Here is a 21,931-nt window from a genome sequence, read left to right as displayed (position 1 = left end):
ATATTTTACTACACGACCAGCAAGTTCGCGTAGAATTTACTCAACGCTTTGAGCAAGTATCTCAAGAGCAGTTGACAATTGTAAAGAGTTTTCGCTCAACTTGTCCTTTAGGCACCATTATCGCAGCGCTTGGCTTCAATTCCATTCCCAGGGCGACATCATTCAAATGGTTAAACAAATTCATGTCGCTGATAACAATTCAATCACTTAAGAGTTCAAATCGCCCTACAATATACCCCCAGAGTCCAACTGGCCGCAAACTGGCGTCTGCTTTTGCTGCAGCTTGGATCTTCTGCATATCTCTGGGCTACGCTTTGTACTGCAGCTGCGATTTACTTTTGCTGAAGTTCTGACTCGACTCCACAGCTTGCACAGTCATTCAATAAATTCCATTGACAATTGCGGCGGCAGCCTTGGAGTGTCTTTTGACTGCTGGTCGTCCTTTTAGGCAATGATTTTTCCAGCGATCCCTTGCTCATAATATAATAATATGTTAGCATTTCGGCTTAAATGTAATTTTACCATAAGCTTCATAATTAAGTTATACAATTGTAGCCCACGGCAACAGTTGATTGGCAGTGGCAAAAGATTCGGTTTACTTTATGTTAATTGCACAATTTAAAATATCTTTAGTTATTCTTAGTAAATTGGTGTGTGGCTGCATGCTTTACTCTTATGTCTATTTGCATATGTAGTTTCCATTAAAGTGCATTCCCATTGCTAAATCCAACTAGCAGCAGCCGCCAGGCGTCAGTTCTCTTTCATTGTTGCCCATTTGAAAAGCAGTTGGGGCCCCCTGACTGCCTCAACTGGCACTGGCTTCAGCTCTGGCCCCGTGTCTAATTTCCGTTGTCCTTTGTACGTGTGTCTGTGTGTGTTTTTTAGCCTCGGGGACACTTCTGAGTGAGTTGCACAATTGCTTTCATGCTGATTTTATTTGCCCGCAACACTCACAGCCGACAACTTGTTCTGTTTGGCTGCAACCCCGACCTCCAGCCCACTGTAAGTTTTGGTATCGTGGCGGCCCGACAACTTAACCAAGTATTAGCACTATTTAAGAGTTGCAGTTGAAAATTTTCCAATTAGTGCAGCTATTTGAGCCCCGGCCCGCTGTCCATTGCATTTTGAGTTTGGCGTAATCTTGGCAATTAGTTTGCCGACTCGCTGTTGCGCTTGATTCTTGCTGCTCTTGTAAATTATGCAATTGCTTAAAATATTCATGAAAAGTTTCATGGCAAGGCAACAGTTGCCGTCAGCTCAACGCATTGCACCATTGCACATAAAATCAGTTGGGCACATCCTTGTGTAAATGTGTGTGTGTGTGTGTGTGTGTGTGAACCGGGTGAAAAATGTACGTTGTTTTTCTTTAAGTACGTCGCGTGCGCGCCATTGTCAATGCGCCTTTCATTGTGCTTGTCCTTACTGCACTCGGGTGCCACTTGCCACTTTGCGTCGCCCGTTCCATTATTGAAGTGTGCACTTCCGCTAAATGGTATTTGGGGCAAGCACATAAGCTTACGATATAGCAGATAGCTGCCTGCTGGAAATTCAGTTTAGTTCCCGCCCAAACACCCCAAATTTAGTGGCGCTTGCAATTTTTATGGCAAGCTAGTGAGCGAGGAGGCGAGTAATGGCAAGAGTGGCGGCATTGTTCCACTTTAGTTAGCATTGAGCTGTTTATTAACATTTTATCTTTTAAAAGAAAACTCGATATTCAGGCCAGGCACAGCTTCTTGGGCAGCTGCTGTTGATCTTCTATACACTTCGATATAGCTGTAACAAGTTTAATATAGTTTTCTTTTATTTGCAGTTGTGTGTTGTATGTTGAGAGCATACCCCATCTGGAGCCCACGACCACAGGACAGACGGCATGCCTTGTCAGCGCATCCGGTTTACCAGCTGCATTCAAATTGTACCACAACAAGGCTGAGCCTCTTTTTGGTTTCACCACGAGCTGCAGCCTTGGAAATATGGTAGCGCCACCGAGCGCAACATCGCTAGCCTGTTATAGCAAATGATGCTTGTGTATTAGAACTTTAGAGATTCCGAATTGTCTTACGTACGTAGAAAATGACTGTAGCTATGCGATTGCCTTGCAACTTCAACTGTTTACCCAGATAACCGCCCAGGCCAAAGTTGAGCAACTGTAGCGTATTATTCTGTGCCATATCCAGGCCTGACATATCCGTAATTCTACGATTTATGTTTTGTGTATGTGGCGCATCCTTCAATGTGATCAACTTTACTGTGCTGGCCACATTCTCAACCATTGTCCGATGATTTGTCACATTTTTGACAGCTTCGATTTCGGAGTCGTGCAGGACATCGTGATATAGCTGTATTAGGGGTTCCAGACTCAGCATCTCCATCTTCAAAGGTGCCAGCATGAGATAGGCCGAGTTCTGCTGAACGTACCGACAGGTCAACGGATGGGTCTTGCGCTTTGGCCACAGTCCGCGACAGCCCTTCTCCACCGCATTGGGCTTTGCCTTGTGTTTAGCTCGCTGTTCAATGAAAATTTGCTCGTTCACCGCGAGATACTTATCGACCATATTTTGGATTTTGTCGCTGCTGGACTGACTGACAAGTTGCTTGATGACATTATCTACATTATCCTTCCATTCGGGCTCTACACCAGCCACTTGCGGCTCCTGTGACACATCCGCTGTCAGGCATAAATATGCAGTTATATATTTAGTCAAGATATTGATACTATTCGAATTGCTTACGCTCGTAGACAATTGCCTGGGCATACTTTCTGTTGAGTCCCTTGCGCTTTAAGCCCAGCACACGACCAAACAGTTTTCCATATGGCTTTTTGTACAGACGTATTGCAGTGCGGTACCAGTGCGTAGATCTCGAATACTCCGTGCGATTAAACAGATTGTCCGCCAAGGCTATGCAGTCGGGCGAAGTGAGAAATGAGCTGCAGCGAAGAATAGAAAGTTTCCAATTGAATTCTAGCTTAATAGGTAGCCGGTCTATGCTCTACCCACTCGTATTGTTTGCCGAGTAACAGGCCCTCGGCCATGTGCGATGCCTCTAGATCATAGATTCTTTCAATGCGCAGCAAGCCTTTTATTGCTGTCTGCAAATCATTCTCGTTTGGCGCGTTTTGCAGCTGCTGCTGCATCTCTTCTATTTCGGGTTGTGTCTTCAGATATGTCAGCCATTTGGGCCAATCCTGCTGCAATCTTCGAAGCAGTGCGAATGCGTTTAGCGGATTTGCCACATATTCCTCTTGCTTTTCGGAACTGTCTTCGGCCGAACGCTTCAACATTTGCTGGTAGCTGTGAGTAATTGGGTGTAAAGCGCTATATGAGTTACTTTCCACTGGCACTTACAGCCTTATCATATTTAGTTTTTGCTGCATGTCCTTGGCAACAACTTGCAAACTACCCATCAGCTTATTTTCCAGCTGCACCAGCTTCGACATGCTCCCAACAGATGTGCTGTATAGAAACATTTCATTTTCCACTTCTGCTGTGCCAAAAGCAGCACGTATTATGAGAAAAGTGTAAAACAAAGTTGAAAACCACGTCATTTCTGGCCGGATACTACTATTTGAGCGTAGGGTTTGTTTCTATATATATACTTGGGCTCGTCACACTTGCGAGCTAATTTATATTTTGTATACACTTGAGAAGGTATAATTTTGTCACGATATGTGTAAAGCATTAAAGGAGGCATGTTCGACCCTCTGAGTACACAACAGTTCGATTCACTTTATCATAGACATTTTTGGTTTTTTTTTTTAAATATCTTGACAAAACTCGGCTTTTATAAGTTAACCAATGCTTAATAATTATGGATAACATATTGACGTTATAAAATTAAGTTCTAGACTGAATGCTTGTATGTAAACCATAAATCCTGAGCAAGCTTGCCTATTAGTTCCGCCATGCAATTTATTTATGAACAAAATCTTATTAAAAGCGGACCACTATAACGAACCACTAGCTGCCAAATGGAATAATCGGTCGAAAATGAAAATCATATTTAAATACTTTTTAGTTTTGCAAAATGTCTTGATCAAACTAGGCCTATGTTGATTTAACCGTGTTGCTTACTTTTGAGCAGAAACTTATGAACACTTAATCAATAAAATTTTATTAAAAGCGGACCAAGACAGAACTATTAAAATCGGAACATTATATCGCACCACTAGCTTTATTAAGCTCGTCTATGCTCCTTACTTCTGATCAATATCGAATCAGCAAAATCTGCTTAACACCGGTTTACTATATCGGACCAGCAGCTAAATAGGATTTTTTGGTAGAAAATCAAGTAAAACTGAAAACTTGTATGTTAACTCATTTGTATATATATCTTGATCAAACTCGACTCTTATTATGATTAAAATCGGATCACCAGTTAGCAGTTTTTATAATAATATAGTCCACGGACCACAACCTTAGGGTCGATCGCTAGAAAATTATGTTTTGCTTAAAAAACGTTTTGCTTCTTCATATATTTTGAACAAACTTGTCTGCTCTTTAATATATATTAAGCAATCTCACTAATCACCAGCTCAACTGTTCTTCACAGCCATTTGTCTAAAAGGGTATTTTATGTTGCGCGTGCCGAAGTAAGCCGTTCTCATACGAATATGTTTTCATTTGCATGGCTGATTAACAGTTTTCATGTGTTAGCTAAGTTAAGAACGATAACAACTAGCGTGACTATAAGCACAAACATTTGTTTCGATTCGGTAAGAAAAGAACAAAATCATAAGGCCGTTAGCAGATATGTATATGAATTTTAAGGGAATTAAGAATCACTAAAAAGTAAATCATTTTAATTATCTTCGAGTCTTATTTCGATGGCCTTCCGTAGCAGGGCTTGATAAACATCTGGGGCCACATGTGCAACCACTTGGTGAGCGCTTTTGGAATAAAATTCGAATTATCAAAGCTAATAAGCAAACTAATGATACTCACTCCATCTGGAACCCACAATAGTAGGGCATACCGAGTGCAGGGAACGAGGATCCGGTGTGCCGTCATCAAACATATTATACCAAAACAGGCTGTTGCCCTTCTGGGGCTGAACTGCAACTTGAATGTCGGGAAAATTGGTGGCCCCACCTTGGGCGACATCGCTCGCCTGTAATGCGTTAAGATGTCACACGTAATTCCATGACTATGGCATCAGCGAACTCACATAGATTATCAGAGAGGCTATACGTTCGCCCAGCACGGCAACGGCCTCACCAGACACACGCCCACCGTACATGTAGTCGTAGTGGGGCTTGAAGTAGCTGCCTATGCCGTAGTTAGCCAACAGTACAGTCCACATATCTTGCACATCGAAGCCCGTCATGTCAGTGATGCGTCGATTGATGCGCTCCAGAAACGGTGTCGCCTCCACCAGCCAGCCAGCACGTGCTACGATGTCGATCGGCTCTGTATTATTCGGCTTATCCGTACTCGATAGGCCATTTTCCATGTGCACACTTAGGCGCTTCAATTTCTCGATCTCGCTGTCGGAGAGCATACTATGATACATGACTATATATGGATCGTGGCTGATCTCCTCCAATTTGAGTGGCGCCAGTCGCAGAAACGGTGTGGTTGTCGAGTTGTACCGACAACTTAGATTTTTGGGTTTGGGAAAAAGGCCACGACAGCCCAAATAATGGGCTGTCGGCTTTGATTTTAGTAGGTTTACCCCCAAAATGTCCATGTCATCATGTTCTAAAAGTTCATTTACGAAGTTATCCAATTGACTTGCGTTGGTTGCCTTCAGTATTGCATCTACTTTTTCCAGCGTTTCTGTTTTATTCAGTGTGGGCTCAACGAACGGCATACCTAGCCAACAGTTGGTCATGAGGCATAGGGGCATATCAATAGATCCGTTCCACCTACCTTGCAATAGACGCGCTCTGGCAAATCTGCGACGGATACCGTTTAGGGGCCTACCCAAAATTTTATTGTAGGTCAAAAAATTCGGCTCGTTTTCGCGCCTTAATGCAATGTGGTACCACATCAAAGCCCGGCCGTAGTCCTTGTTGTCATAATTGTGATTAGCTATGGCCAAACAGTCACGTATCGAAAGTGTATTGCTGCAGGATAATTGTTGGGGCGGTTAGGCGTGCGCTGAAACTGACAAATAACTCACTTGAATTGCTTGCCCTGCAGGCGTCCTTCTGCTATGTCAATTGCACTGAGGTCATAGGTCAGCTCGATGCGATTTATGCCCACCAGCGACTCTTCCATATCATGCTCAGTTGGCGCTTTGGCCAAAAGCTCTGTCATAGCTGCCAGCTGTGCTGCTTGTCATTGATATTCAAATGCTATATACCTGCTCATTAGTGTAAAATTCTGATTTCACATTACCTGCACCTGCCTTTGCCCCCATCAAGACTTGTAATGCGCGCCAGTCTTGCCGTATGCGTCGAATAAGTCCGAATGCGTTCAGCGGATTTGAGACATATTGCTCTTGTTCTTTTGGGTTCTTAAGAGCATCACGATTCAGTGTCCTTAAAAAGCTGGACGACGATTCAGTATAATGTATGATTCGTATTCGACTGGCACTCACATTTGTAGCGTTTCCAACCTTTCCTCCAGGGCTTCAGCATATTCCTGCAGATTAGCCACAAACTTATCCTCAATATCTAACAGCTTTAACAGTCCCACAATGGAGCTGCTATACAGCTCTGTCGTGTAATTTTTCGGGCCATTAGCAAGCGTGCCATAAACCAAGATTGAGAAACAAATAACTGCGAGTAGGAACTTCATTATATGCACTTCGAAGCCAATCGGATGGCAAACTGATAATGTTTTGGCGTGTTACGGCTAAGAAATGTGAGTGATTTGTGTGATTTAAATTTAATTAAGCACACCATAGTTAATATGCTTAAAGCAGTGCCAAGACTAACAGTTGAATATTTAATATCCATTCCAAATTAAGTCAACTAAGGGAATATTAAATATTTAATATCCATTCCAAATTAAGTCAACTAAGGGAATATAAGTTCATAGACTGGAACTCAAATACCCTTACTTTCTGTGTCTGTAAATCCACTTAACAAGAGCTGCAATTACAAAAAAGTTATTTCGCGTCGAATTGGTAAAGAAATTGTAAGAAAACCTACTCCACATGGAGCCCACCAAGACGGGGCACGACAAATGATCCGAGCTAAGATCAATTTTTAGCTGCTTGTCCAAATGATGCGTTACTAATGCGGCACCTTTTTTTGGCTTGATGGCAATTTCCAGTTCTGGCAAAATAGTGTCACCACCTTGCGGCACTTCACTTAGCTTTTGGGCGTAGAGAATTTGATATTAAATATGACAAGAAACGAGAACTTCAGTGCTTACGAAAAATATAATGGAGGCCATGACATTGTTCAGTTGCCGCTAAAATATTTAATAAGCTTTGGTAACTTTCGCTTTATGAGTTGACTGTTGTTCACCTGCTGTTCGGAGAGTGCTCTTATGTGGCCACCTATGCCGTAGTTGATAAGCAGAAAGTCCTTTTCGGAAGCCACGTTCATGGCTGTCATATCCATAACACGATGATTGAGCACATCATCCAGGTGCCTCGTCACGGTTGTGTACTTAACCGAGTTTTTATGATCCGTAGTTCGATCGTGTCTCATGCTGGCAAGATTTACGCTCAACAGTTCTTTAATTTCATTTTCATAGATGACATCGTGATATAGTGCCACGTAAGGCTCATTGTTTAGTAATTCCACTTTGAGCGGTGCCAATATTAGGAAAGGTTCCTTGGAATTTTGATAGTAACAATACATTTGCATTAAATTTGGAAACTGGCCTCGGCAACCGATTTGCATGGAATTCAGAGGATCTTTTTCAAACTGAAATCACAAAGATTGCAATATAATTCAAATTTAATTTGAAAATATGTAACCGTATAGCCTGTGCTAAGATGCCGCACGGAATCTTCCAGGATTCTTCGCTGTAGCCAGAGTACATTATGTAAATCAGCGGCTTTGTTGAGCACATTTAAAGCCTCCTTATTGTTATCTGTGTGGATGAAGCAGATCGGTTTCCTTTAAGATCTTAAAATACTTGTATTACTTACTGTATTCGGCAAGCTTGTTGGCATATTTTCCATAAAAATCATTCACTGTTAGCTTATAAACTGAATCATATAGATCGTTATCTTGGCTATAGTTATATCTTTCAAGAGCTTCCTTGTACCAGGCCACAGCATTGCTTAAAAGTGGCTTCTCCTTGCAAAACTCGGCCATAGCAAAGCAGTCAAGAGCATTTAGCTGGGCACTTTAAAGTACAAATTGTGAAATTAAGAAGAATTTAAGGGAGGCGTTGCCTACTCGTATTGCTTGCCATCAATCAGACCATTGGCCAGCTGCGCCGCCTCCAGGTCATAGCAGTCTTGTATTCGTATGATGGCCTTCATGGCATCCTCCAGGTCTGTGGCTGTGGGCGCATAGTCCTCAAAAAGCCCATACACATTGTCAGCATACTCCGAACTTACTGGATGTTGCATATACGTCTCAATGTAACTCCAATCCTCATGGAGGCGCCGTATCAGCGCAAAACTGTTCAAGGGATTGGCTAGATATGCCTCGGGATCAGCCCTCCACTGTTGTATCTTTGAGCTCACTTCAAACAAGCATCTGGCGAGCAACATTCAATTATTTGCAATTTCAATCCAATCATTTAGTTACCTCTCCATTGTGTAAATGGTTGACTGCAAAGCCACGGTATAGTCGTAGAGCTCTTCTATAAATAGGCTTTGGGCATGTATTAAGCTGTCTAAGCCCGCGACGGACATGGCAACATCCTCCAGTATCCCATAAGAATCTGCTCTGTGTAGAACTAGTAAGCACATCAAATAATGTAGATATGCGCTCATATTGAAAGCTTGAAGTAAGTATTGTGTTGCTTAGATTTTTATTTATCCATGGAACACTATACAGCGCAGCTTTTTAATTGAGTATGTAACGCTTTTTAGTGCTGGGACATTATATTTAAATGTCAATTGGTCTCAGTCCTATATGTTAAATTTGCTCTGGAGTGTGATAGAGTTTTTCGAGTTCCAGGGTACTTTAAGGCTGGACTCAGTTCGACTTTAATGTAGTTGAGCCTTTTGCCAAATACATACAAAAGAAAAATTGTCGTTTTTTCGGACATCTGCGACGCAAGGCTGGCTCCATTATTCATATTGATATGCGTATTTAGATACCACTTAAGCAATTTGTTTAGTCTATTGTTTATTTCCACCAGCGAAATGGTCATGTCTGAGCCTGGGCAATTCTATTGATTTAGATTGGCGCGACATTTCGACCATTTAAATTGCAAATTCACACTTTCGTCTTGTGTGTCCAATGGATATTTATGCGGCTGGTTTGCTTCCACAGCTGTTTGTCTGGCTCTGATTTCTTCTTCTTGAGTTGATTCAAATAAATTCCTCTTGATTAAACACATGCCATTAGGTAGTTGTCTGGTCTATTTCTGTTGCTATTAAACTGAGCTATTGACCATAAAACAATCATATGGGATTAAAATGCGTTGACCTTTGCCCTTTAACACAAACGAGGTGGAAGACTCGGCAGTGGTCAAATAGTGTACTTTTATCATAGTACATTATTTCAACCCTTTGTGCATATTTTCAATTCTGAAATCTTTTATATTTGGACATTTTTCAGAAACACAGAACTATAAGTTTTATTTATCTCAATATATAGAACTGTGTGTTCTGACTGACTATCTTACTGACGGAAGGTCAAGGCAGCTGCAATTTGTTCTGTAGTTTTCTTATGTGATGGAGGTCCACGATAAGGCAGGGTTTTCGAAAATTCCACCCGCAAGTGGGGAAAAGTTTATTTGAGAGTGTTTCGCTCTTTTTGGAAAAATGGGGGTCAAAGCTTTTGTAAGTATAGTTTCGCGTTCAAACTCATTTCCAAGGGTTTTTATGAAATATCATTTGAGATGTGTTTGACGCGCTTCTCGCAAAAGTCAAGCTTCCTCTGGTGGATTGGCCAAGGCATACAAGAGCTTAACAAGCTATCAGTTGTATTAAATATACAGCCAAGTAGATATTCCCCTTTTTTTTTTTTATTTTTGCCATTTCGCATTAAAAGCTAATTAAATCTTGTTAATGATTGAGCTGCTGACGCAATTTGTTGTCGTGGCAATCGCCTAGGGTAAATTATGCCAACGGCAGAATGAGTTCATTGTATATTGTGATGAAACAGTTTGGCACGTTTTCAAGAACTTCCAAAAGAGACAAAGATTATGTATGTACATACTATATATGTCAACATATCTCTTTAACATAAAGCAACCAAACCAGTTGCAATCGAATGTTGCAGATTTGTTGAGGTTTGTGGCATGTTATATGTGCCACCATGTCTGGTTAGCTCATGTTTGCACAACTATATTCACATGTCTGTATGTGTGTGCGTGTGTGTGTGTGTGGTAAGTACTTTCATGTGCGTCTCCCAACTTATATGATTATCTTTCTATTAAAGCAGCAACTGGATTGCATGATTCGGGTTTTCTCGAGACTCGCTTGCTTCGCATTTATGGTGTAGGAAAAACAGTTTTCATTGTGTGTGTGTGCGTGCGTGTGTGTGCATGTAACAATTGATTTTGATTTCGACTTGGCTTTAAATAGCATTGAGTTACGACAATAGCAAATAGCAAATGGCAAATGGAAATGGAATAGAAATAGAAATAGAAATACTCGTCGCAACGTACTTCTTTTTGGCATTAGGTGCGGCGCTTCATTTAGTTTATGTCTTTTGTCTGCTCTTTATGTGTGGGTGGGCGTGTCTATGGCCACAATTTGAATGAGCTTCGGTCTTTGACTGAGCGTTGCATTTTTATGGTCTCCGGCACAGCGTTCCCTTTGCCATCTCATCAAATGTTTGGACTGTTCTTTTATTTATCGTATGGCTACTTGATGAGCATTTGCTGAAATTGTTTTATGGCCCATGCGCCAAGTTCTCTTTGTCATTCGTCGGCATTCATCAATCATCGATGGCAGTCGCAGCATTTCAAGTGAAATGCGCATTTAATATATTTTATGGTTTTCTTCATTTATACACATATACATTTTTTTGGCACATACGTTCATGAATTGCCAAGAAATGGTCGACCACAAAATCTACTTAAATTGCTGGTCGGCTGCCGCCTCTGGACGTCAACCTGTTGGACCTCCATTTATCACAGGCGCCGGCGAGTGCTTAAGACGGCGGAACTAATGTGTCCAGCTTCATATTTGAATTATGTATTATTAGGCTGAATAATGCCCGCTCCTAGGATTAAGGCGGAACATATTGGTTGGGGCGGGCAGCGAGACGCACATGAGTGTTAAAGTGGAGCGGCGCGTAAATTCCGCACGATTTACTGCCACAGCTTCGTCCACGAACTTTGACAAAGGACAACGTGTAATTCTTTTTGGCAATTTATAGCCTTTGAAATTCAAAGAAAATCAATAAGACTTAAATGCTGCACAATATGGCACCCTGTCTGCAGTACAGAGATTATTAGAGCAAAAGAAAGAAATATATATAACTAAGAACTCAAATAAAATAAGTAATAAATAAATAATCAATCAATATGATTAAAAATAAACATGTATAATAATAATAATAATAATAATAATAATAATAATAGTAAAAATAATAATAATAATAATAATAATAATAATAATAATCATCATAATAATCATAATAATAAGAATAATAATAATAATAATAACAATAATAATAATAACAAAAATAATAATAAAAATAATAATAATTATAATAATAATAAAAATAATAATAGTAATAATATTAATAATAATAATAATAATAATAATATTAATAATAATAATAATAATAATAGGAATAATATTAATAATAATAATAATTATAAAACAATTATACAAAAAATATTACTATTATTAATAATAACAATGAAATAATAGAAATAAAATTATTATATAAATAACTTATTATACTATGATTGAACAACTTTTTTTTTAAGTATTTTAAGTTTGGGTACATGAAACAGAGGCATTGTTAAAAATTTTGCCTCAATCAAGATTGCACAATCTTTACTCCCAACCCATTTTTTAACAGGGTATCAAAGTAAAATAAGAATCGATTTAAAAATTGCTTAAAGCAGGCCCAAATTTTCAAGTGGATAATATTTTTATTTCTTTTCTCATTTCAGGCATGAATTGATGGCCTCTCATATTTTGCACTTGCTGTTCTTGGCCATTAAGACAATGACCAGACTGGCTGCCCGCCTAGTTTATTGTCGAGCCGTCGTTATCGGTTCGCATTAGGTTTAATGCATTTCACCGTATACCCTATAACCTTGAGACTATGAAAGGGGGAGTTTAATTTAAATGTGTGAAAATCATCAAAGAGACGGTATTCTGTTTTCCTATCTTTGCCTTACTTTTTCCCCAGATAATAAGTTTTCTTTGGTTTTGAATTTTCAACTCGCCGAGCTTAAGCAAATTGTGTCTTGCTGGTCATTTCATATCCATGAGCCTGAGGTGTCGCTTGGAGTCCGCGTCAGCTCTTGATTGAGTTTTATTCCAATTTGTTGTTTATGCAAACGTGTCGCTCTAATAATCCAATTTCTTGCGTTGATTGACATTCAAGTTAGTAGTTATGACTGCATTGCTCTCACAACTCAACTCGCATCGCAATTCCAATTATATTAATGCCAGAAGGATAGTGAATACCAATACCATACCAAATCATTTGTTCAAATTATTATTAATTCTGCATAGACTTCAATTAAATGCAAAATGCACACTTTTGCATTTGAATATGAATTCATTCATTTCATTCGCTCCCTGGCTAATTAGCAAAGTGTTAGCTGGAATACGAAATAGAAAAGCAAAATATTCGCGTTGATATTTTTGACTTTGACGCGGAAGCCACGGGTAAGCAGAGTCCCAATAAAAGGCAAAAGGCATCGAGGTGATGTGTGTGGTTCTCGTGGTTGATGGTGGGACAGGAAAAGGGAAAATAAGGGGTTCTGCTTTCTGATACATTCTTGTGGCATTGCTGTGGCACAGTCACGGCATTAAGTTTGCATTATGCCCATACCCTGTAGTCTACATATTCATTAAAATTGATTCGTTTTATTTTAAACAAGTTTATGCTCCGAAGAGCTGTCCACATAAATGGGCTTAAGGGTGAAACCAAAGGGTGACTACAAGGCTTGGCCTCGAGCAAGGCAGGCTCTCACATAAAAATATTATACTTATATACATTTTGTTTAACTATGAAGCCTTTCAATAAATCCACCTAATTTGAGGTTAACTGAAAGATGCTTGCATTGGTTAATAAATAAATAAGCATACGAATGTCTGTGGTTAGTTTTTTTAATGGGTATCTCTTGAACTGTTTCCTTGTTCTCCCTTGTGCCATTGCACATTTCATATGGTTTTGATTTTCCTTTGCTGGCAAGAAGTTCAACGTTGTTCCATGTGGATACGCTAATGAAAATTCCAAAATTCTAATAACGCACCTTTTGTGTGGTTTTCGTAATCCCTACTGCTGTCACTATGATTGACAAGCTCAATTATTTTTTGGTTCATATCATTGCTCGCTTTGTGTTTTCATATGCATAGCTTCATCGCTAATTTTAAAACTAATAAGAATATATTTCTAAATATGCTTTTCTGCCGAGTGCTGAATAAAAATCATTTTTTCCTGACTAAATATTTCAATTTTTTACTGAAGCTTACATTTGGGTCGAAACTGAAACCCACGACTGAATTTTGGAAAAAATTTTATTTTATTTCAGCAAATGCTTTTTTAATTTAAAGTAGTAAATGTATGATGCGTGGTAAAAACCAAAAACTTACCAAAGTCGCCGCGCAAAAAGTTAATTAATAATAAAATAACACCAAGTAATTTGCTTAAAATTGAATTGATTTATTTATATGACTTAACTATGTGTATTTACAGGGACTACTGAGCTGAGCATTGCTAATGACTACGCAGGGTCCGTGCTGCACCTGAACGGAGCTCTTGCGGCGCCAGTCGCACTCGATGGGCACAAATTGACCCTTTCGAATGACCGTCTTGGGCTTGGTAATGCCGTAGCAGGTGTAGAGGGAAACGCTGCGCGAAATGGGCAGGCACTGCTCGTAGACCTCCACAATATCCGGATGAATGCTGTCCAAGCTAAAGTCCTGGCCGCAGCGCAATTGCTGATGAATATGCAAACGGCTGCGGCTCTTCAGCTGAGCCCGGCAGCGGCGACACTGGAATGGGCGTGTACGGGATCGGCTGTTATTGGGCGCCATTGGGGTTTGCAGCTCGTGCAGTCGCTGAAACTGGCCCATGATGTCGTTCAGTATGAGGAAATTCTTGTTGGGCCGCTGCTGCAGCGTCTCGCTTATGTGATAGGGCACCACATACAATTCCTTGGTGGTCAGGCACTGCTGCAGCCCGTACAGATTTACGCGCATATTGGGCGGAAAATAGCCGTTGCACTCGCGCTGATGCTTTACATATGCCGCCCGCAAACTGGCCAAGTCGGCCTCGCTGGTGAGGTTGCTGCGTGCAGCCGTTTCCTGGCGCAGCTGCAGCGGCAAAGGTAGAGCCAAGGATGGCGAGCCCGCGGATTCGGTGTCCTCGCGCTGCCGCTTCAGCTGCACACGTATGCGCGTTATGCTGCATTCGTCAAGGCTAACGTCATGGCTGCTGCTCAGATAGTTCTGAATGCGCTGTGTGAGCAGCTCGTAGACAACACTCACGCTCTCCTCAATGTCATAGTGATGCTGAACGGCCAGAGTGCCGCTCTGAAAGATGTGTACCTGGTTCTGGACATGCACATAGCACGCCACATTGAACTCCAACCGCTGCGTACCATTGTGAAACATCCAGCGCAACAATTCCGGCACCGCCCTGGAGCATGTCTCGGCCATAAACTGTTCCAGCTTATGCTGCGCACTCTCGTCGCAAAAGAAGAATGTCTCTATTTGACGCGCCTCGATGATGTCCAATACCGCCTGCTGTTGCTTGGTGAGTTGCGGCCGCTGCTCCTCGCCACGTCGCAGCCAGTGCTGGCTGGGCGGCTCATCCGCATCGATGCTGCTGTAGCAGGTGGTGCACTCATGCAACTGCCCCTCCACGTGCCACTGATGGCGGAAGGTTTGTTTTTCTCCTTCGTTGTTGAACACAAAGCTTGAAATTGGCTCCTCGTTGTACATGCTGCGTTTGCTTTCAATCGATGCGAATGCTGTGTCTGTGACAGAGTTGTCTGGATGACTGTTATGCTCTTGCTACTGGACGCTGGTATATATATCTGGAAAGCTGATAACAGGTAGGCGGCGCTTGGGTTCCACACACCTGCCACAGGTAGCACTTAGGTGCAACATCTGCGCTTAAGGTTTTCCCTGCTGACGTTTATGGGCGGTAATCCTTGCAGCTGTGGGCTGTGAAGAGGCGCAACAGATGGTCACAGCTATAAAAAAAAGTTATTCCTCCCCATGAGCCGTACAGTACAGATGCGGCTTGCCCCAAAATGTCACGACCATTGAAAGCACGGGCAAAATCAAAGTGTGAACCAGTTAAATCGTGTTGCTCTTCGTGTTTGCTAGGTGCCTGCCTCAATTTGCATCCGTCAACCGCAGCCCGGGGGCCATCCGAGCGACCGCAGACGCCCTCAGCCGTAGCAAAGCAAGCATTCGCAAATGGCGTCTCACATTTTCGTTGTCGTTGCTGTTGTTGGATTTGCCCGTTGTCTGGATGCAAACATGCTGGACAATGGCCACCGTGTGGCAAGTGGCTTGACAATGGCGTGCCGCGGTGGCCTGCAAGAGCTTTGCAAAAGTAGGCGAAGGAGTGCGAGGCGTGGCTGGATGGCCGCTGCAGTCACTTAATTTCCTTTTCCGCTTTTTACGCTTCATTGTCTGACTGCGGCTTTGCTTTGACTGCCGGCGGCTTTTAAAGGCAGCTCAACATAAAATATGCTTGAAAATTAACAAAGGCAATTAGAGGGTACTTAAAGCTGAAATATACAATGATTGTTCCTGCTCGTTTACTCTGCTCTCACTCTCTCTCTCACCCATTATGGCTCTCTTTTTATTTTTTGATTATTTTGCATTGTCTGTTTGCCTGCTGAATTCCGCATTGTAATACAGGGCTTGCACAGGCTTTTTGATAGCACATTTTACTTTGAGTCCAGCCTTTAAAGCAAAATCTCTGTATGCCATTGCAGAAGTATTATAATTTTCTAACAAGAAATGCGAAGCGCAGTAAATAACGCATTGACAATCGCATAACTAGTATATATTTACAACTGCGAAAATTAAAATAGCAGCACCCTTACAAGCAATGCTTGCACAGGCGTCTTAAACACATTTGTGAAGAGCTTATGAAAACGTTTTAAGTATAAGACTCTTAAAAATTTAAGAAAGGAAAAATGTATTTTCCTCAATGAATGCTGAGAAATATATTTCAAAGCAATATTTGTCAGTATCGAAAACCTTTAATTGTTTCGCTATATATATATCCGTTAGGATTTTCAGTGTTTAGGGCGATTTGCCAAAGATCTGTCTACTTGCTGCAGACCCAAGTATATTTTATTTAGACTTTTGTCAGAGTATGCAACGTTCGGCTTTAACATTTTATGCACTGCACATACACTGCACTTTTATTTATGCTACTATTTTTTCCTTTGCAAAGAGTCCTCGTGTAAACAATGCCACAGAGTAAGGGACGCAAAGTTAATTAAGTCACTGTTGGCTGTGGTTGCGGAAGGTCGGGTGTAGGGTGGAGGCAAGGAGCCTACCAGCTGCCAAATGTAGCGATGCAAAAGGCAGCACCCGACTATTCCAACAGTCGACAGACTATCGCAAAATAAACACGAGACAAAAAAGTGCAAAATGTCGGCAAACTTTAAAAGAAGACGAAGACTTTTGCTGCCGCAAAGTTGGCAACAATCGCTCGCCTCTGACTGCTGTGCAGCCCTGCGGCATTGAATCACTGAGCTCCAAATCAGAACTAAGTGTGAACACGTTATTTGCTATTTACGAGCTGCAACCGAATCCTAACAACCAACACCTAATGCAATCAAATGGAATATAAATCACGTTAACACAAACACACGAATGTGGCAGGATGACAGCAACCCAGGTCTGAGGTCTGCGGCAACAGCCAATGCTAGTGCTCCATCATAGTATGTTTAATCGAAGCATCTCCATGACAGACGAGTGTATTCCTAAGCCTGAGTGTCCCCTCGCCGCTTAATGCATTTGCCAAGCTGCTTAAGAACCCAGCTGTGGGTCATATAACCGACAGGTGTGGCATGCAGCCAGCCAGGTGTGCAGCTGATTCATAAAAGCTGCCACCAAAAACGACAAATAATAGCCAAGAGAGACGGCAGAGGTTTTATTTTTCCTATACTTTATCGCCCGTTCGAGGTGTTGACATTTTTTGTTCTCACTCGGATTTTCTTCTTCCGTTTGTGGATATCCGTTGCAGGAAAGAACCGGCGACAGGCGCGGCTCATTGACCTCTGGTCACTTGGTGCTATTAAGGGTGAAAGTTTATAATGGGCGCATTTCCATTAGGTTCTTGATTAAATATGACATTCAATCCGAGGCCTTTTTTAATTCTGGTGTACATTATAATAAAATTCACTCTAAAACCAATTGTTAAGATTCCAAACACATCTAGTTCATGTTTATTTTTCGAATTCCTTAGAGAAACAAATTATTAGATCTAATTAAGAGATCTTTTGACAGGTGATTAACTTCTCCTTGCTCCCGCGTCAAGTTGAGGTGTAATTTGGTTTGAAACATCGTCAGTTTTCATACCATTTGCGTGCTATTTTCTATGCCGCTTTAATTTAATGCTGGGAAAACTTTTCCACTTTTCCTCTTTTCTACTTTGCTGTGCATAAGCCTACGTGGAAAATGGTAGAGAAGCTTGTAACTGGCTGCTGTTGCAGTTTTTATATGCATGCAACTATAACTATAGCTAACAAGAACAAAAAGAGACGGAGAAAAAATAACAAAGAATGAAAATATTCGGCATGCCGAAGATTAAATACCCTTGTAGACAAATGGCTGAAAAGTGTTTGAATATAAGAAAAATATTCGTCCGATATTGATTAAAATGTGCACATATGTAAAGATCATAGTTAAAAGAGTATATGCCAGTTTGATCAAGATAAATAGGGTAAAAAAGGTACAAGAAATTATAATATGACCGATCGTTTCGTTCATATAAAAGCTATATATTTGGTAATAAGATTTTGCCTCAATGTAAAGAGTTTAAATAATAAATAAATATAACAATTTAAAAATAATAATTGTCTACATGTTTGGCCAAGATAGTTTCATAAAGCAATAAGGTGAACATACAAAAAATGTATTTTCAACCTCATTATTCCGATGACAGCCTTTTGATATAGTATCCCGATTCGGACATGTGTACTGCTCGCAACAAAACGACTTAGTCTTAATGGAGTCGTCTACGTCTCCTTCTATGCGTTACATACTGTTTGGCAGCATAATAATACCCTCCTTGAAGGGTACAACGTTACAACTAGCAGTTTAGCCACCATTTTGAAGGCGTCTGCTTGAAGAAATTGTCATAAAAGAAAACTTTGGCTGTCTCAATGGCGAAAGTCGTCAGCGGCATCGCCGTTGTCTCAGTCGTTTGCATGCGTAATTTAAGCAATCTACAGACGTGCCACAGACTGAGGTGGTAAGCGCCACGAATGGCAGATGGGCTTGGGGTTTGAGGGTTACTGAAGTGTTGACACCTCGCCTGGGCCACAATTTGTCAGCAAGTTTTGCGAATAAGGTTCCTTTTTCTTACTTTCAGGCTAACAACTAAGTTCGATGCTGGCTTTAGTGCATCTAAGGCTGCCACCCCACTTTCTCTAGCCACATGCCCCACGCTTGCACTGGGCATGTTGCCGACAATTTATGCAAATTTGGTTTTCACTTTCTAGCTGACTAACAGCAAGGTCAACATATTTGCGCCCTTTTTCTGTATGCAGATGAGTAAAGTCAAAGCTAAGCAAGTGCAACTGCAAACGAGAGTTCTCGAATGCAAAATACCCCTTGATTGCCTTATGTACTGCGTTAATTGATCAAAATAACACATTTAAGAACTGTCAGTGTATATACTCAGCCTTATCTAGGGTGGTAGGGTGGTATTAAAGCTGAGATAAGCTGATGCAGCACTCAAAGGACTCGTGCAAATGGTTAAGCTGCCATTCAAAGATTGAGTCACTCATCAGACACATTTGACATTTCACATTTGACTGATTTAACTTGAGGATAATGTCATTAGGTTTTCATACAGCTAGTAGATTCACAAAGAAAACTAAGACGAATGTCTGCTGAAGCTTAAATATTATATTAAATGCCATGGGATCATGGCATATGAAAGCATATCAATGCCCAATAAATTTTGCACATTTAATTATATTTGAAAACATTATGAATTTAAAAATAGGTTAGGCGCCTATTAATTTATCTCCCATTTTCGCTTAAATCGGCGAAAACACAGTTCTTTCGCATTTTTGTTAAAACCTGGCTATTCATAGAAATACATAATATTTTTTAATAGTTTTGATTCATTGTGTGTAGACATTTTGTCTGTGGTCTGCTTTTTTGCTTAATATATATTTTATTTATTTAAATATACAAGAAAATATATAAAAACTTACCCAACAGTTCTATTAGAAACGCTCGATTATTTTATTGACATTTATTAGTCGACATTAACATTTATTATCCTGAAAAAAGATGTAGAAATTTAGTCAGAGCAAAAGCAAACGAAAGAAAGAGAAAACTTTTCAAAATCGTTAAAATCTTATTAATATATAATGTAAACCAATCTAGATTTCTTGTTCATATCTTTGCCACTTGTTTCTTGCTAATTTATTGCATAATTTGTTAGACTTGGAATTGAATCGGAAGCTGCTGTTGACCCTCGCCTGGCCAATGTACACAGTCCATTATTTATGCAGCAGACGAAGGTCAAAGCCGGCTAAGGAGCGGAGCGTCTGTTTAATTTATAGCTTTTAATTGAAATGCATTTTATATGAGTGCTAGCTGCTCGATCTGCGGCTTGTTTTCCTGTTGACCAAGTTGAGTTCTGCCCACCCGCCCCTTTTTGTCTTTATATCGCAATTGCCACAAGTGCATTTTGTTTGCCAGCTGTTGGCCCGTTGCTGTTTACGATTTGCACAATTGAAATGGAATTGAATTATCGCAGATAATGTGATTGCGGCTGTTGTGCATTTCCATACCTTTTGATCAATCTTATTCTTTTGGGGTAAATATAAAATGTGCTGCGCAATTTTCAACTTTAATTTAATGTCTTAAATTTGATGGCAACTTAATGTTGGCATACATTTTGCTGATTGATAGCAGGTTCCATTTTAATTGCTTGCATATTTTGTAACATTTGTCTATTATTACATTTTTTGCTACGGAATTTTCCCATTTACGTTTTTGTTACCTCAGCCTTTGCGCATTTCTTAGCAATCCAGCGCTTTTTTTTTTTTTTTGATTCAGCTTAGCTGTCGCATAAATTGTAAAATCTGCTTTGACTACTTTGGCTTAAGCTGCTTTTCACTTGCTTAACATTTACTGCGTAGCTCGAGCTTAAATTTCATTTTCTAGGTAAGGCGAAATGCATTATTTTTATCAGCAAAAGGTAATCCGCTGGCCTTGTAAGTCTATGCCGGTGCTTGATTTTCATTAGGGCCGAGTTCGCCTTTTTGTATTTTATTTTTATTTTCATTAAATGTAAAAGTCGATCTGTAGAAAAAATTCATTTGCGTCTGTCACGCTCCGTAATGAAACTGCTCACAAAGCGAGAAATCGAATTAAAATTTGTTTGCATTCACTTAAATTGTAACTGTCCCGAGATTGTAAATCTCTTAAAGCATATTTTATCGTTACGAATATCTGCGATTCAACAACTCGTAATTGAAACTCGAAAGCCACAGAATTAATGATTTTATTACAGTCACATATACAAACGATTCCTCTTTGATTAACTCCAATCGTATCAACTTTAAGGTTGATTTTATATTTTAAGAATTCAAGGAAACAAATTGTTCAATTTATTATTTGTACTGCTTCTGGATTAACTTGCCTATAACTTTTTCTTCGGCATTTAAGTTTATTCTGTTTTGGAAGCTTGTTGTGTTGACAGCTTTTCTCACATGTCGCTCTGATAGTTGGTAAGTTCTGCACTTTAAGGGCTTTGCTTTGTGGTAAAATATTTACTACAGCAAAACTTATATACAAATATATTTAAGCCATAAAATTACATAGCGGAAGTAGCATATTGCGTTCTCTTTCGTACCCTCTGCAATGCTCGGCTAAAACGATTTTCCGGCACACATTTTGGCTACAAATTGCAGCATTGACATGGCGGAAATACCGACGCCATTTTGACTTGGCTCTGACTGGGTTACTCACTCATATGGTCGCCTAGCTGCCCGGTCTCTGGGTTGCCGGATTGCCCAGTGGATGTGGCACGTGACCTGATTTAATTGAACAAAGGAGCCGCTTGAGATTCTGGCTAATTCATTGGATGTGTGCGAGAATGCGATTAAATCGAGTATAAACAATTAATTTGTTTTTCATGTTTAATTGGCATTCCCATGCCGATAGAGGATTGCAATTTGGGCAAATACTTGCTTTAATTAATTTGATGTAGCAACTAAAACATTCAAGACACAAAAACAACAATCCGACTTATAAATCCATTTAGCGAGCATATTAAAATGCAGCAAATTAAAACAAGGGCACGTATATGGCTCTATTAATTTTTACTGGCCTCGCCGAATGGTTCCGCACATGGGGGTGCCAGCGTGGCATAAAAGTGAGTGACGTTTATTTTTATACATTTTGCGAGTTATTTCGTAATTTATGCATAATGAAATGAAAGTTGTGAATGTTGGCTTCCCTGGCGTCAGTCCTAGCCGGAAGTTTG

The 21,931-nt window shown here is 40.4% G+C and overlaps 3 protein-coding genes across 3 annotated transcripts; all 3 read right to left on the bottom strand.

The window, feature by feature from the left end:
* Positions 1–1,651: 1,651 nt before the first annotated feature.
* LOC115766135 (prolyl 4-hydroxylase subunit alpha-1-like) lies at positions 1,652–4,638 on the bottom strand. Its single transcript, XM_030709967.1, has 6 exons — positions 3,345–4,638; positions 2,997–3,290; positions 2,730–2,926; positions 2,064–2,665; positions 1,837–2,002; positions 1,652–1,773 (listed from the first exon to the last, which is right to left on the bottom strand). Exons 1-6 carry the CDS (start codon positions 3,542–3,544, stop codon positions 1,715–1,717), a joined length of 1,518 nt encoding a protein of 505 aa, XP_030565827.1. The 5' UTR covers positions 3,545–4,638; the 3' UTR covers positions 1,652–1,714.
* Positions 4,639–4,747: 109 nt separating this feature from the next.
* Positions 4,748–8,837, bottom strand: LOC115768752 (prolyl 4-hydroxylase subunit alpha-1-like). The gene is made up of 14 exons (XM_030713443.1): positions 8,660–8,837; positions 8,303–8,608; positions 8,050–8,249; positions 7,876–7,991; positions 7,418–7,822; positions 7,323–7,361; positions 7,097–7,262; positions 6,541–6,793; positions 6,339–6,490; positions 6,121–6,271; positions 5,868–6,064; positions 5,164–5,810; positions 4,941–5,106; positions 4,748–4,874 (listed from the first exon to the last, which is right to left on the bottom strand). The coding sequence occupies exons 1-14, from the start codon at positions 8,821–8,823 to the stop codon at positions 4,798–4,800; spliced, it is 3,039 nt and encodes a 1,012-aa protein (XP_030569303.1). The 5' UTR covers positions 8,824–8,837; the 3' UTR covers positions 4,748–4,797.
* Positions 8,838–13,902: 5,065 nt separating this feature from the next.
* On the bottom strand, positions 13,903–16,376 carry LOC115766994 (protein terminus-like). The gene is made up of 2 exons (XM_030711104.1): positions 16,026–16,376; positions 13,903–15,968 (listed from the first exon to the last, which is right to left on the bottom strand). The coding sequence occupies exon 2, from the start codon at positions 15,166–15,168 to the stop codon at positions 13,903–13,905; it is 1,266 nt and encodes a 421-aa protein (XP_030566964.1). The 5' UTR covers positions 15,169–15,968; positions 16,026–16,376.
* Between the last annotated feature and the right edge of the window lie 5,555 nt (positions 16,377–21,931).

Source organism: Drosophila novamexicana, unplaced genomic scaffold (genome assembly GCF_003285875.2).
Source record: "Drosophila novamexicana strain 15010-1031.04,08,12 unplaced genomic scaffold, DnovRS2.1 tig00000009-arrow-pilon, whole genome shotgun sequence".
Lineage (NCBI taxonomy): Eukaryota > Metazoa > Arthropoda > Insecta > Diptera > Drosophilidae > Drosophila > Drosophila novamexicana.
This window is presented reverse-complemented; position numbering and strand designations above follow the sequence as displayed.

What these genes read in the sequence shown, in the direction of transcription:
- LOC115766135 (XM_030709967.1), bottom strand. Translation starts at nt 3,544, where the DNA reads ATGACGTGGTTTTCAACTTTGTTTTACACTTTTCTCATAATACGTGCT. An exon ending in AAACTAAATATGATAAGGCT is followed by an intron (nt 3,291 to 3,344) that starts GTAAGTGCCAGT and finishes AATTACTCACAG; the next exon opens with CTACCAGCAAATGTTGAAGC. An exon ending in GGTCGTGGGCTCCAGATGGG is followed by an intron (nt 1,774 to 1,836) that starts GTATGCTCTCAA and finishes AACTTGTTACAG; the next exon opens with CTATATCGAAGTGTATAGAA.
- LOC115768752 (XM_030713443.1), bottom strand. Translation starts at nt 8,823, where the DNA reads ATGTGCTTACTAGTTCTACACAGAGCAGATTCTTATGGGATACTGGAG. An exon ending in ATTGATGGCAAGCAATACGA is followed by an intron (nt 8,250 to 8,302) that starts GTAGGCAACGCC and finishes TGTACTTTAAAG; the next exon opens with TGCCCAGCTAAATGCTCTTG. An exon ending in TATTGTGGGTTCCAGATGGA is followed by an intron (nt 4,875 to 4,940) that starts GTGAGTATCATT and finishes GCGCTCACCAAG; the next exon opens with TGGTTGCACATGTGGCCCCA.
- LOC115766994 (XM_030711104.1), bottom strand. Translation starts at nt 15,168, where the DNA reads ATGTACAACGAGGAGCCAATTTCAAGCTTTGTGTTCAACAACGAAGGA.